The 17,936-nt window shown below is 33.7% G+C and overlaps 1 protein-coding gene across 1 annotated transcript; it reads left to right on the top strand.

Annotated features, from left to right (window-relative positions):
• Nucleotides 1-10,032: 10,032 nt before the first annotated feature.
• On the top strand, nt 10,033-16,554 carry LOC139491019 (mucin-2-like). The gene is made up of 3 exons (XM_071278267.1): nt 10,033-14,075; nt 14,377-14,483; nt 15,308-16,554. The coding sequence occupies exons 1-3, from the start codon at nt 10,202-10,204 to the stop codon at nt 16,031-16,033; spliced, it is 4,707 nt and encodes a 1,568-aa protein (XP_071134368.1). The 5' UTR covers nt 10,033-10,201; the 3' UTR covers nt 16,034-16,554.
• The last annotated feature ends 1,382 nt before the right edge of the window (nt 16,555-17,936 follow it).

Here is a 17,936-nt window from a genome sequence, read left to right as displayed (position 1 = left end):
GATATAAAACATTACTGGAGTAAAACCATTCAAAATGTCCTCGTATCAATTAGCATGATTTTCAGTCTCAAACAAGGTATTTGTATTTACGTTGATCATTCTCAAGATCTAATTTAGTTATGTCCTTACATTTAAAACAAAAAGTGATTGTGCAAGCAATGAATGATCACAAATACCAGGCTTATGATATGATACGTTGTTTTGAGTTTTCTATGTTGTGTTTTGTATACTGTTATTTGTATTTTTCGGTTTTTGCCATGGTATGATCAATTTGTTTTCAATTCGATTTATGAGTTTAACTATCCTTTGGTATCAATTTTGCCTCTCTTTGACTACGGCTGTTTGGTTCGTTTACATGAGACTCATCTGTACACGAAACACTCTACTCAGAACAGATTGAAAACAAAATCAAATACAAAGCTGAAGAAAATTAATAACCGAAAATTCTGATAAGTTGTATTAAATACGGCAAAAGCAATTTTTACCTGGGTGTAAAAAGTATTATTGTTTTCAATAAACAAAAATGCTTTTGCAGAGAGTAAATTTACATAAAATTATTCTGTCTATGAAATTTCAAGTAAGCTCAAAACACAAACATTCTGACTACTGATGTAACCGTCATGGATGAAACGTCCACCAGTTGTCGTATCAACCTTCTAGTTGTATCATAAAGGATATCAGGTTTATAATTTGGTACTTCAGACGTGCATTTCTTCGACTCATCAATTACGCTCGAATGAAATCAGTTTGAAAGATGAACTGATAAAGTAATGAAGGGCATCAATAACCGAAATTTCTTATAGTTAAGCAAAATACGGCTGGGACAATCTTTATCGTTAGGTAGCAATGGCAAACCTTGTTGGATTGAATATTATACCGTTTACTAGCCCCATATTGACATATAATGAAAATACCGAATGATAGTGTATGTCAATAAAAAGAAATTTCAACATGTCTGGTGTTACCCTCTGAGACAAAACTTCCACCACAAATGGCATTGATCCAGTGGTTGTAAAAACTCCACAAACATACCTGACTTTACCATGTGTACGCCAAACGCGCGTTCGTTTTCAATATACCCATCAGTATAGCGATATAATCAAAACAGTTTGAAACCCAAATCAAATATAAAGTTGAATAAAAATGAATATCCACAAATACCGAAAATTGTGCTTAATACAACTAAGGTTATCTTTACCTGGAGAAAAAAAAAACGCAAAATGTTTTGAAAATTATACAAACAGTAATATACAAAAATTTAACAAATCAATAAAATTTATTGTCTGGACTAAGGTACCGAATACTTGGTTGTTTTTTTCTCTTGGGGATGAAACGTCCGTCACAAGTTGCATAAACCTAGTGATTTTAAACATCCATTAAAGATACTAGGCATGTAATTTTGGTATACATAAAATTCACCATTGGCACCTCCATCAAAACAGTTGGAAATCCAAATCATATACAAAGCTGAAGAACATTAATTACCAAAAGGTGTGCGCCGTTGGGATACATGTTGCGTCACTTACAAATACCTTTTTCGGAAGCTCGAATTATATCAATCACGTTTTAAAAGTTTAGGCGTGATGTCCTGACAACTTTCTCCAACTATGTTATTTCCTAAATATTACTATATTAAAGAAATCTAAAATAGAATAATTTAGGTCCCTTCGACTTACACATTTTGGTTTTCAAAACTCGTTTACTTTGACTTTCATATACTCGTTTTAAGCGAGACATTGATAAATCTTATGGAGAAGGTTGCAGTCTGATCTTTGAAAATAAAAAAAATAAAATATGCTAGATAGAATTTTTTTCCTGTTCATATCATGTATGTACTAATGTGAAATTGTGAATTAATTGGAAAAAAGTGGGTCATGCCACGAAGAATAAAAAGTTACGTAATCCTGAAGTCAAAACATTTTTTTTCTACTTTCTTTTTGCTGTTTTTACTAGGCCGCACCACTCCGAGTAAACATGATATCCTTCCACTTTCCTGGATTGATATTACCCAAAAGATGCAAGATTTTTTTAAATCTATATATATGTTTCAATTCAGCATAAACCTATAATCAAACAGATAAAATTGAGTCCAGAAAAAAATTCAGAAAAAAATGGAATATTTTGTTTCCCTCCATGTTTTGCCATGCACCGGAAACTGGAGTTGTAATAAAAGACTGGAACCAGAAGGAACGCTCGCGCGACTGGAGAACTAAGCCTGGTTTCCTTCATAAGTTCTACAGTGTCCTCGTTCTCGCCACTGACAAATGTCTGAAAACAGAATATAACGCTTTATCAATTTGAATAGTTTTCTTGGAAACCTATTGTCAGGAAATCTCAAACTTTTGACCTGTATTTCCCTTTATTTAGCTATTAGTCATATACCATTAACGTATCGAAGTTGTTGACTGATGTTCCCACATTTAGTTTATTGTTTGTAACTATTACGGCTTTAAAACTCAACTCATAACAAAGGTCAAGGTAAAACTATCACGATGAACTTGGCCTTTGAAAATCTTGTATCAATATGACCAACGATGAATATCATTCGTCTCCACGATTGTCGTTGGTTTCGCTTTGATGGAATCAGATACGATTTTGCAGAAGAGTTATCTATTGATGAGAATTTTTCACATATGTCTGATAATGAAAAATTTATATATCTTTTTACAAATGAAAATACGGTATTTTATACTGCCTAAATCTGCTATGAAATGTTCATAAAGCGAAAATGTATTTCATATTCATGATAGTTGACTTGTATTTGTATTATAATTTAAAAAAAAATGTTTTATAGTCTCTCATAACTCTTTATAGAGTGGCTCTTGTTGTTAACTTGTGTTTTAAAAAGCTGTATATTTTATATGTTACAAGTGGTGAGACTTTAATAAAGTATTTTTCTTGTCTTGTCTATAATAAGGTAGTCGATTTGTTTCGATTAAATGTAATGAACTTTCGTCTTTATCAAGGAACATTTCCCAACTTTCGATTTCATCTGTTTTCAACATCTCGTATAATTCTGTATAGAATGGCTCTTATTTTATTTAGTGTTATTTTACAATGTATAAAGATTGATTGTACTTGTTGAGAGAAGACACTTTAATAAAACATTGAATTGAATTGAATTGTAACTAACATTTTATGTAAAACTTATTTAAGGTTTATCCCTACACTCCGTAAAACAATACAAATTCAGTATGATATATGTTGATTTGGAAAAGATTTTGTCTGTCCGCTACTTCAAACCAAAAATATGTTGCAAACACAATTCTTTAGGTTGTTTAGAAAATGATAATGCTGATTTCAAAAAAAAAATTGGACACCAAATGTTAAACCATCAAGTCTAAATTTGTATTGGAGTGGTATACAATCATAGGCCATTTTCTGCATTAAAATGAGTCGTCCAAACAACTTTACTTATATTATGTAGCAGCGACGCTCAATATCCACCCTTGCTGGTATAAGACATTTATATGATGACCAGTGACTAACTTCAAAAGTTTATATTATTATGGTTAGAATTACCTCGTTTTGAATACGTGTGTAAGTCATGCCATTCGATTATAAATATGTGTTTTTTTAATATTAATATATTTACTTTCTAGAGTTACATTTCTTGGTTCGTTTAATTTTCATAAAGTTTTGACAAAGTTATTATTTTCACAACCTATCTATTTTGACCCTTTGACAGAAAGTCAAGAAAACTTAAACAACATACTTTTCGGAATTATTTTTTTTGGATATATTTCACTTTGACAAACATTTACCTTGATCATGGAGAAGCTTAATATTTCCTCAATAATGGAACGTTTTTAAAAAATTCAGCTGATTTTTACATATTTATCTCTCTTCAGTGTTATGTACCACCTTATTACTTGTAGCCAAACATAGCGTGCAAGCAATATTTAGCCCGTTGCGCAGCGCAACTCTATTTGCCGTCAATCGTCAAAGGAATTACGGAAATAATATGAATATGAAACTATCTAACACCAAAAACAAGAATAACATAAAATGATTAGATGAAGCAAATATAATAAAAACATAATATTTTTTTTAAATTCGCAAACTACTATTTCACATCAAATAATAACAGTTCGTTAAAATATTACCACTAGCGCTTTCATGCCTTCTGGCAATCTTCAGGCGACGTTTTAACAATGTCCTTGACGACACTACCGTTGGTAACGTTTATTACGTTACAATAACGGCAAGGGGAGATAAATCAAACGTGTTTACGTAGATCCGTTTAATTTTGGCTAAGAGTCCTTTATAAAGTGTGCTTCATATACCAGTCTTTTATATTTATTCGATTCGTTCATTTTATAGAACGGATATACGGTAAATTTTCCTCTACTGTTTCGAAATGTTCGCTCACATCTTGCATTTGTGTGGATGGATCTCGTATCTGTTGTCTGTGAATACTGACTATTTGACAAATTGAATTACCAGTCTGTCCGATGTACCATTCCTGGCAAATAAGAACATGTATACGGTGACAATACCACGGTCAAGAAAATCATTAACGCGATCTTTGACCGCACACTTGTTCTATATTATAAGAATCAATCAACGTGTTGATCGAAATGACGGTCTACAAATTTACGTAATACTTCGATCAATAATCGAATGAAATAATTAACATTTGTTTCCAGTAAATCATTGTTTAGTTGTCATTTAAAATGTAATAAATGTATACCGTGTCGGCTTAAACAAAACATAGAATGCTTACTTCTGTAATTAAATCTGTATGAAACAATTATATACATTTTTAAAAAGTGAATGGTCAATGGAACTGCAAATACTTCGTTATATAACCTTGTGCTTTAATTTTTAATTATATACGCAGTTAGTAGTAAACAACAGATACATGATCAAAACCAGCAATTATTTTGATGGATATTTTATTCAGTGTTCTTGTTTATTCTGTCATTACCAGTAACTGTTTCATAGAAGGTATATACATTTATACAATCATATATATTTATTTCTCCCTTGTTGAATTTTTGTTATGTATGTTGTTCAAATAGTTTGTAAGAATATAAACAGCTTAGACATGCTATTTTTCATAATGTTGTTTAGAAATCATATGTTCACACACTTTTATCTTAACGCTTATTTTAGAGTAAACAACTTTCAATTTGCGAGAGCGGGTGATCTTTTCCTTTTTTTTTTATGACAGACGAAATGGCTGTGTTGTTCACAACATTTATAACACATATCATTAAATAATAATGCTATTTTTTAAATTGATCTGCTCCTATTCGGTAATACCTATGTACGATGATTTGACTTTGCGCAAATTGGCATTTAATTTGCGCCATAAAAATCTTTCACTATGATTTGCACAACAATTCAAATTTAAATATGCGTCAATAATACATGTAAATAGTAGATACAAAATTTATTTATTCATTAGATAACCTATATATGTGAGGCTGTTTAAAACATATTATATTTTTTTACGATATAGCGAAACAATTTCAACTTTTGTTTGGTGAATTACCTGTTAAGTGGAGCCTATGTAGATTTTATTATTTAGCGCAAATGAAAATTAGTGTTGAAGAGCAAATGAAAGATTGAATTTTGTAGATATTGGCTCAAATGAAATATACCAAAACTGTTGCCAATTGCATGGTTTATAAGAATTAAGAAATTGAAACTAATTAATATAGTTATGTTTGACAAGGTTTGCAGCGATAGAAATTTTTGTCAACTTTTTTTAAACAACTTTCTCAAAATAGGTAGGATTAACGACATTGGAAATGACACTGTAAAAAAATGAAAAACATTTAAACGCCTTAATCTAAAAACGTGAAATCCGAAAGACTTATAATGAAAAATAATCTGATAATATAGCCTAAAGCCCTATCATAATTTCTCTTTACTATGTCACCTGTTTCTGATCGTGGACCAATTTTCCATAACCAAAGCAGAGGACGGAATCAGTATAATCACAATCCCTTTTACAGATACAGCAGGGGTACTATTTTCGATATCGAAATTTCCAATACGTGCTTTCCTGTACCAAATCAGGAATATGATAGTTGTTATCTATTCGTTTGATGTGTTTGAGTTTTTGATTCTGCCATTTGATTACTAGGGACTCTACGTTTTGAACTTTCCTTAGAGTTCAGTATTTTTGTAATTTGACATTTTTATAACTCTGAAAACAAGTGACAAAACAAGCTTCTTTTATTAATCTTAGGGTGACGATTAGAATGTGGCACTTTATCAAATCCATTGGACATTTTTGTCCATACCCAATGCCACCGTGCAATACGCTGACATCTTTATATAAACAAACAAGAAACCTCATTTTTTAAATGTAAGATAAACATTAATTGTAGAATAGTTTTTGCTTTTCATTTATTTTTGTTGATCTTATTTGCAAAATCTGGATGAATTTTAATTCCCCGAGGGTATCACCAGCCCAGTAGTCAGCACTTCTGTGTTGACTTGAGTTATCATTGATATGTGTTCATAATTATAAATTATCTTTTAACAAAACTGCATTTGGCAAAACATATATAGGAATTTTCGGTCCTCAAATCTCTTCAACTTCGTATTTTATTTGGCGTTTTTGACATTTATTTTATTCGAGCTTCACTGATTAGTCTTTTGTAGATCAAACGCGCGTCTGGCGTAAATATACCATTTCAATCCTAGTGTCTATGATGAGTTTATTTAGACCCACTGGGTGCCACTGCTGGTAGAATTTTAATTTCCCGAGGGTATCACCAGCCCAGTAGTCAACACTTCTATGTTGACTTGAGTTATCATTGATAAATTCATAATTATAAATTAACTGTTAATAAAAATTAATTTGGCAAAACATATATAGGAATTTTGGGTCCTCAAATCCCTTCAACTTCGTATTTTATTTGGCCTGTTTGACATTTATTTCATTCGAGCTTCACTGCTGAGGCTTTTGTAGACCAAACGCGCGTCTGGCGTAAATATAAAATTTCAATCCTAGTGTCTATGATGAGTTTATTTAGAACCACTGGGTGCCACTGCTGGTAGAATTTTAATTTTCCGAGGGTATCAACAGTCCAGTAGTCAACACTTCTATGTTGACTTGAGTTATCATTGAAAAGTTCATAATTATAAATCAACTGTTAACAAAACTGAATTTGTTTAAATACTATGGCTTTTCTATCTCATGAATAGATTACCTTAGCTGTTTTTGGAAAAACATTTAGGAATTTCGGTCCTCAAAGGTCTTAAACTTCGTACTTTATTTGTATTAGTCTTTTTTTAACATTTTTTGATTCGAGCTTCACTGATGAGTCTTTTGTAGACTAAACGCATGTCTGACGTAAATATAAAATTTCAATCCTAGTATCTATGTTTCGTTTATTTACAGCCAATTGGTCAATACCACTGCTGGTGGAATTTTAATTTCCCAGCCAAATAGTCAGCACTTCTGTGTTGACTTGAGTTATCATTGATATGTTCATAACTATAAATTAACTGTTAACAAAACTTTGATTTTTTTTTTAAATACTTAGGATTTCCTCCAGGAATAGATTACCTTCACTGTTTTTGACAAAATTTTAGGAATTTTTAGTCCTTAAAGCTTTTCAACTTCGTATTTTATTTGGCCGTTTTAACATTTTGTTGATTCGAACGTCACTGATGAGTCTTTTGTAGACGAAGCGCCCGCCTGGCTTTAATATAAAATTTCAATCCTGTTATCTTTGATGAGTTTATCTATCCCTATATAACTATTCAAAAGTTATAATATGCACGCATATTTTAATAACAAAGAAATCCTTGATCCAAAATATGTTTAAATGTCAATTTGATATACTTCGCTTCTCTTTTAAAAATACCTGAATTAAAGCAAAATAAAACTAGATTTGTAATTGCCAGCAATAACGGATGGCACCATTGTCCCCCATTGCCAGGTGAAAGGCAGTCATTTTGAAAATTCTAAAGTCAAAGAGTGCATCTACACATGCCAATTGACATTCCTGTAAAGTTTCATTAAGTTTGGAACATTTTGATTTTTTTTACTTTTTTGCTGTTTCCATGGTGACGGTTACCATTTTAAAATTCCAAAGATAAATGATGACATTGGCGACGTCGTTGAGGGTGTCATACTAAAAGTATTTTGGAATGACTTAAACAATACCTACGACGAAAGACTACCAAAACGTGGTGTGCAGAGTGCAGAAAGCTTACAAAAAATCCCTACACTATGATATTTCTTTTTGGACCTTTTGGATTATAATAGCTCATCACCTTTTATATAAGCTTTGGATTTCAAATATTTTTGCCACAAGCATCACTGAAGAGACATGTATTGTCGATATTCGCATCTGGTGCAGGAAGACTGGTACCGTTAATGTTTTAAATAAGAATTCATAAGAAGTTATAAAAAATACATTAAAGTTGAGCTTGAAGACAGAAAAATTCAAATTTTGTGTTGGTATTAGTGTTTTTTTTATTCTGAGAATATAGAAACCTAATGATGACCAATATTTTTTTTTTATGAATAATAGACATTTCGAAAACTAATCGATACTGACACTTACACCCATGCCTATAGGACGACTAGTAACATTTTTATAAAGGTCATCTCAAGCTGTACACTGTCCACCACAGGCATTTACATTATAGGTATGTATTTGAATTAACATTTCAAATACTGTTTATAAATAAAGGCAACAATACTAGTAGACAACCGTTGTTCAATAGTCACAAACCGAATAAGAAAATAATAAAGGAGCCAACTTAAATCGAAGAAAATACATCAACAATAAGAGGAAAACAACTGTCATATTTCTGGCTTGGTACAAAACATTTTAAGAAAACAATGTGGGATGAACCTGGTTTTATGGCCAGTAAAACCTCAAGCTCATATGGCAATGTTAAAAATAACGTTAAAATATTAACACTATACAGTTCAAACTAACACAATTAGGTTTAAACACTTAGCACAGAGAAATACACAAATACATGATGTAGCATATATATTTTTTTTATTTGCTCTGTTTAGTTCCTGTATATTGACCGATTTTCACGTTGTACTTTGGTTTTATCAAAACAATATGGGGAGGGGGCTCATTTAAATTATTACAACTTTACATAAAAACAGACAGATGATAAGATGCAGTTGCTGCTGTGTCTGATATATCACCAAACTCCCCGAAAATACATAAATTTGACTATTGACTGTTGGCCATCTAGTAAGTGCTTCAATTTTCTTTTTAAAACAAAGAAGGTATTCATACATTTATGTCATCATAAATGGTTACAAACATGAAAACAAAAAAATCGGATTCGTTAATGGAAGCAATTAGGAAAACTTGGTGGAATATCATAATTTCTCTATAAAAAAGTATCTCAAAACTAATGAGGGCACTCAGTGTTTAAATATCATACTGCAAATGAAGAAAAGCTATTACAGAATTTACATGTTTTACGTGCAACCATTTTTTTCGAGTTTTTTCACTAATTTCTGGATTAATCTCCACCAGAAACGCTTACAGTTCAGCTTTTGAAAGCCAAGAATTGAAAAAGATGGAGAGCTATATAACTTAAAAGAACCTAAAAATATAACCAAAACACCTGTGGTCCACTTTGTCTAAGGGAGTCAAAACCTTAGTTTCCTTATAATTTCAAAATATATCAATGTACAATTTTAAAAAGGATTGTTATATTGTTATATTGTTATAATTTTTTTTTTATCGGCACCGAGATACAAATTCGGTACTGCCTATTGAGCTAATGCTACCTTCGCAGACTGATAGTATAATAACTGTGTTATCGACTAAGTGATGTTTTAAATAAAAAACTACACATTATCAATGTAGTTTTTTCAAAGTGCTTTTCTTGATTTGCCGTCTAAGTGATATGAGGATGTATCTTCATCTCAAATAGATATGTGAGGACTGGGTATGAATGCCAAAGAGACAACTCTCCAGTCTATATACGTCTACCTTTACCTACTTTTATTCACAAAAAAAGTAATAAAACTATTAACTGAATATTCAACGCTATCATGTGATTTCAAAATAATATTTTTATAGACTCATTTGATTTTGTAGTATTAACATATGAAACAACAATAGCATATTCATCGACCAAATCGTTCACAATAGATCAACCGACAACAACGTACACAACAGAGACCCCGACATTAACGACTACAACAGATACCTCGACAACAACTTACACAACAGATCAACCGACAATAATGTACACAACAGATACACCGACAACAACGTACACAACAGATCAACCGACAATAATGTACACAACAGATACACCGACAACAACGTACACAACAGATCAACCGACAATAATGTACACAACAGAGACCCGGACAACAACGTACACAACAGATAAATTGACAACAACGTACACACCAGAGACACCGTCAACAAGAAACACAACAACGTACACAACAGAGACACCGTCATCAACAAAAACAAAAACGTACACAACAGATACACCGACAACAATGAACACAACAGATACAACAACAACGACGTACACAACAGAGACACCGAAAACAACGTTTACAACAGAGTCACCGACAACATCGTACACAACAGAGACACCGAAAACAACGTTAACAACAGAGACACCAACAACAACGTTCACAACAAAGACATCAACAACAACGTTTAGAACAGAGACACCGACAACAACGTACAAAATAGATCAACCGACAATAATGAACACAACAGATACACCGACAACAACGTACACAACAGATCAGCCGACAACAACGTACACATCAGATACATCGACAATAACGTACACAATAGATCAACAGACAATAATGTACACAACATATACACCGACAACAACGTACACAACAGACCAACAGACAATAATGTACCCAACAGAAACACCGACAACAACGTTAACAACAGAGACACCGAAAGCAATGTTTACAACAGAGACCCGGACAACAACGTACACAACAGAGACACCGACAACAACGTACACAACAGAGTCACCGACAACAACGTACACAACAGAGACACCGACAACAACGTACACAACAGAGACACCGAAAGCAATGTTTACAACAGAGACCCGGACAACAACGTACACAACAGAGACACCGACAACAACGTACACAACAGAGTCACCGACAACAACGTACACAACAGAGACACCGACAACAACGTACACAACAGAGACACCGAAAAGAACGTTCACAACAGAGACACCGACAACAACGTTCACAAAAGAGACACTGACAACATCGTACACAGCAGATACACCGACAACGACGTACACAACAGATACACCGAAAACAAAGTTAACAACAGAGACACTGACAACGACGTACACAACAAAGACACCCAAAACAACGTTTACAATAGAGACACAGACAACGGCGTACACAACAGAGACACCAAAAACAAAGTTAACAACAGAGACACCGACAACAACGTACATATCAGAGACACCGAAAACAATGCTTACAACAGAGACACCGACAACAACGTACACAACAGAGAAACCGAAAACAACGTTTACGACAGAGACACCGACAACAGCGTACACAATAAATACATCGACAACAATGAACAAAACAGATACACAAACAACAACGTACACAACATTCACACCGTCAACAAATACTTCAGATGAACCGACAACAAAGATCACAACAGATGATCTGACAACTACGATCGCAACAGATGAACCGACAACAACGTTCCCAAATGTTGAATCGACAGCAATGAATTATTCAAATGAACCGAAAACAACGATCACAACAGATAAACCAACAACAAGATCCACACCATTTGAACCGACAACACTGATTGCAACATATGAACAGACAACACCGACCACAACACTTGAACCTTTAACAACGGTCACATCAGATAAACCATCAACAATGTTCAAAACTGATGAACCGACAAACATCATAACAGATACAACGACAAAACAGATCTCAGGAAATGAACCGACAACAATATACACAACAGATCAACCGACTGCAACGATCACCACAGATAAGTCGACAACAAACATCTCAACATTTCAGCAAAACACAACAGATCAATTGACAACGATCAAAACAGCTGAACCCACAACAAAGATCATGACAGATAAACCGTCAACAACGTTTACAACATATAATCCGACAGATGAACCGACAAAGATCAATGAAGATACAACCACAATACAGATACCTGCAGATAAACCGATAACAACTGTTGAAACGACTTCATCAAATACTTCAGACGTATCGACAACAACGATACCAACAGATAAGCCGACTTCAACAGATAAATCGAGAACAACGATCACATCAGTTGAACCGACAGTTACAATTAGAACATCTGAACCCACAACAAAGATCACAACAGATACGCAGTCAACAAATTTCACAACATATGAACCGACAACAACGACCATAACGCTTGAACCTTTAACAACGTTCACATCAGATAAACCATCAGCAATGATCACAACTGATGAACCGACATACATCATAACAGACACAACGACAAAACAGATCTCAGGAAATGAACCGACAACAATATACACAACAGATAAACCGACAACAACAATCCCAAATGTTGAACAGACAACAATGATCACAACAGATCAACCGACTGCAACGATCACCACAGATAAGTCGGCAACAAACATCTCAACATTTCAGCAAAACACAACAGATCAATTGACAGCGATCATGACAGATAAACCGTCAACAACGTTTACAACATATAATCCGACAGTAACTATCACGTCAGCTGAACCGACAAAGATCAATGAAGATACAACCACAATACCGATATCTGCAGATAAACCGATAACAATTGTTGAAACGACTTCTTCAAATATTTCAGACGTATCGACAACAACGATCCCAAAAGATAAGCCGACTTCAACAGATAAATCGAGAACAACGATCACATCAGTTGAACCGACAGTTACAATTAGAACATCTGAACCCACAACAAAGATCACAACAGATACGCAGTCAACAAATTTCACAACATATGAACCGACAGTAACTATCACATCATATCAACCATCAGATAATGCAAAAGATACAACCACAATACCGATCTCAGGAAATGAACCGACAACAGGACACACAACAGATAAAACGACGACAACAATCTCAACAGTTGAACCGACTACAAAGATAACCAGTGATAAGCCGACAACACACATCACAACATTAAAGCAAACCACAACAGATAAATCGACAACGATCAAAACAGCTGAACCCACAACAAATATCAAAACAGATAAACCGTCAACAACGTTTACAACAAATGAACCAACGGTAACTATCACATTTGATCAACAGACAAATATCATAACAGATACAACCACAATATCGATATCTGCAGATAAAGCGATTACAACGTTCACAACAGTTGAATCAACAACAAATAATACTTCAGATGAACCGAAAACAACGTTCACAACAGATGAATCATCAGCAAATACTACTTTAGATGAACCGACAACAACGATCACAACAGATGAACCTACAACTACGACCACAATAGACAAACCGACAGCAACTACGATTGTAACAGATGAAACGACAACAACTACGACCACAACAGATGAAACGACAACAACTACGACCACAACAGATGAATCGATAACAAGAGTCACACCATCTGAAACGACAACAACGATCACAACAGATGAACCTACAACTACGACTACAACAGATAAAACGACAACTACTACCACAACAGATGAACCGATAACAAGAATCACACCATCTGAACCGACAACAAAGATCACAACAGATGAACCTACAACTACGACCACAACAGATGAACCGACAGCAACTACGACCACAACAGATGAAACGACAACAACTTCGACCACAACAGATGAAACGACAACAACTACGACCACAACAGATGAACCGACAACAACTACAACCACAACAGATGAACCGACAACAACTACGACCACAACAGATGAACCAATAACAAGAATCACACCATCTGAACCGACAATATCGATCACAACAGTTGAATTGGCAACAACGATCGCATCTGATAAACCGACAACAAAGCTATCAAATGATAATCAAAAATCTTCCGAAGACGCAACAACTCGTATGTATTTTCTTGAATGAATGACGTTTGTAAAATTTTACGATTTTAGATTGAAATTAAATAAAACCTCTAGTATTTTAATATTTTCCATAATTGCATTGTTACATTTCTAAATGGAGACAAGACTAAACTGTTCAGATAGAGAATATAAATATTCAGGGTAGCAAGGTTTTATTTTTTTTATAAAACGCCCGGGAACAATAATTCAATTTGTAAAGATGATAGGTCCAACGGCAGTCATTGACTATTTACATCTTTACCTACATTGACTTCTAATGTACTGAATGATTATCTGTTTCAGTTTTGATAGTGATTGTTGTGATATTAGTGGTCACAGTTATTATCATTGCCGCCATACTTACGTTTGTATGCTGCAAATACATATGGCAAAAAGGAAAAGCGAAGAAGGTTAGTCTACCAAAATTATAATTCTTAAGAAAACAGTTGTGATGAATTCTGATTAAAACCGGGATACTGCAACCTAAGGAATCTAATGTATTATTATGGTAATGTTGTTTATCCATTAAAAAGGCGATCCATGCACAGTTAACTTTTTCTTGAATAAACATTTTTCAAGTAATTTTTTTTTTAAAACCGTAGTAAGATCTTTGAATATTCTTTTTTTACGCTTAATCTGGTGTATGATCTGATTAAAACTTTAGGTCGGGTAGGACATAATTTGATTATTGGCTGATTATTGGTTACCTTTCGTTAACTGCCAATACTCTTAGATCAGTGTGTCTTTGTCTTATATGCGCCTGTTTATTGTTGCAACCGTATGTTGGTTATACTATATAGTTTGATAGCCGTCTTATTGGTGTCGAACCATCCAGGAGTATAAAAGAGCAAATGTGATGGTTAAGACATAGGAAAACAGTAATTGTCAACATGCGTATTTGTATTTTGATATTGGACACATGAATGTGCATGGAGCTTTTTTGTAATAATTAATTTCATTTTTACTCAGTCATCAAAAATCTCAATCGTAAATGCACGCAATAATTTCTGAATTTACAGTACCGAAAATATTTGTGTGTTAATGTGACTCGTTCAATAATAGACATTAAAATTGTGATTTGCAGTCACTTACGTGTTTGGCAGTCATAAACCTGGTTACGAAAACTTTTAAGATGGCATAACACTTCTTGATACTAGGTTGTTCATCCTTTTAAGTACACAATTACTATTACCATAATTGAAGTAACTATTTTTTCCAATTGTTATCATTTTAGATGAAAAAAGCTCCACCAAAATCAGATAAAGAACCTTCTGATAAACAACAAGAACCTATTAACCAGGAAGCGGATGGTAATTTGTCGACTCAAGCTGACGTTAAGAACATACCCCGTAGTAATTTTAAGCCAATAATGTCACTTGGTTCATTACCACCAATCAGTGACCGTCCCTCAGACAAATCGATGAACCATGGAGACAAAGACGACGAAACAAATGAAGAGAAGACTAGAAAATCCAAAAAGAAAAAACGAAAAAGATTACTTAAAGAAAACCAAGTACATGCATCTAATGATGAATGGAAAGGAAATATAGTTGTGAATTCAGAGGATATTAAAACATTTGAAAATGTCAACGAACAAGAAAATCAAAACTCTACAAAAAAGAAAAAGAAAAGGAAAAAGGCAAAAGTACAGGAAAATAGCAAGGGAATTGATCACCCGACAACAACAAATGAACCACCAACACCACCAACAACAATCACATCGATTGAACTGACAGAAACACAAACAGCAACGAATATGATAAAGCAATCGACAACAATTGAAACAGAAAAATCGTCAACCATTAACGCAGATGAAAAAACAAAAATCGTGGCTAATCCAACATTTGAAACCGTCAACGAAAAAGAACATGACAGCCCTAAAAAAGGAAAAAGAAAAAGAAGAAAACAAAATTACAGGAAAATATCAAGAGGTTTAATGAACAAGAGTATGATGACGTAACAAAAGACGGAATAAACAAAGAAGAGACAAAGAGGAAACAAAAAGAAAAATTGAAGGAAAACAAAAAATTTACTTCAGATCAGACGAAAGATTATAATTTGGTTATGATATAGAGTGATATATCATATATATCTATTCTATACACATAAATACTGTGATGAGAAAGATACAGTTTATCTCTGGGCATTGCACAATGTTATACTTTTCTCAAATAGTTTTTGACGCCTTTTAATATATAATCCGTTAGATGTATACTGAGGACAAATTTAGTCTGAGCAAAAATGGTTTATTTATTATTTTGAAATTAGCCTTTGACTAGTTTTCAGTAACTGCCTGTTCTCCAAGATCGTTGCTTAGTGTTTATCTTTTTGTCTTATCTATTTTATATTTGTTCTTGAGCTTTTAACCCACTATACAAAGTTAATGGGTAGTATTAACTCTCAGAAACATGTTTTTGAACATGAACGAAGTCAGAAGCCGGTAATTTATATTAGATATCGTTAAAAGCTGTCTGCCATATATTTTGTTGTTTATTGTTCTTATCAAACAATTGACTGTTGGATTTCTCCTTTGATTTGACTCGCATTTTTCATGCTTGGGTCTTATTTTTTTATGCGTAATAAACGCCATAAATCTGGTTCCTTGGTGAAGATCGTACAATTAGCATGTTCGTATTTGCTTGCATCCTCGTCTTCTGGTCTTAGTTGGATTTTGGTCTTGTTATCAATATACCACATTTCCTTGGTTTCATAATTTAAGATATAATTATTTTTTTTTATCAAGAATGTGTCCAAAGTACATGAATGCCTTACTATAATTTTTTATGTTCATTTGACCGTGAAATTGGGGTCAAAACTCTAATTTGACATGTGACAAACGAGCAGACGAACGAACGGATGGACGAACGAACGAACTGACAAACATACCGGAAGTACAAAGATATCAATTGCATATTAATACTATATATGAAGGAGATATGGTAAGATTGCAAATGAGACCACGATCGACCAACGTTTAAATGCAGTGGATGTAAGCAATTATAGGCAACAGTACGGCTTTCATAAATGAGAAAAATTCGTACCGTATACGGTATAGTCGGATATATAATATAAAAAAGAAGATGTGGTATGATTGCCAATGAGACAACTGTCCATAAGAGACCAAAATGACACAGACATTAACAACTAGGTCACCATACGGCCTTCAACAATGAGCAAATATAAAAAAATAAGATGTGGTATGATTGCCAATGAGACAACTATCCATAAGAGACCAAAATGACACAGACATTAATAACTAGGTCACCGTACGGCCTTCAACAATGAGCAAAGCCCATACCGCATAGTCAGCCATAAAAGGCCCCGATAAGACAATGTAAAACAATTCAAACGAGAAAACTAACGGCCTTATTAATATAAAAAAAAAATGAACGAAAAACGAAAAACAAATATGTAACACATAAACAAACGACAACCACGGAATTACAGGCTCCTGATTTGGGACAGGCACATAAATAAATAATTTGGCGGGGTTAAACATGTAAGGGGGATCCGCAACCCTCCCCCTAACATTGGACAGTGGTATAACAGTACAAAATAATAACGAATTATGAAAATCAGTTGAAAAAGGCTTAACTCATCAGATGGACAAAAATACAAGTGGACGTGGCCGGGTACTTATACATCCCGACACAAAAAGAAACAATGAACAGATCTGAGAGTACTCGCAGTTATCTGACAGCTAGTTCAAAGCCACTAACAACTAATAAAAAAATCATGCATCTAAGACTAAACTATCAATCCGTACACATCCAACATCCAATGGATTTAGTGATAAGACTACATGTATTTGTAAAGCCATTTTCTATTCGAAATTCACAATAAAAAGTCGAAAGATAACAAGC

The sequence above is a fragment of the Mytilus edulis genome, chromosome 10, assembly GCF_963676685.1.
Source record: "Mytilus edulis chromosome 10, xbMytEdul2.2, whole genome shotgun sequence".
NCBI lineage: Eukaryota > Metazoa > Mollusca > Bivalvia > Mytilida > Mytilidae > Mytilus > Mytilus edulis.
This window is presented reverse-complemented; position numbering and strand designations above follow the sequence as displayed.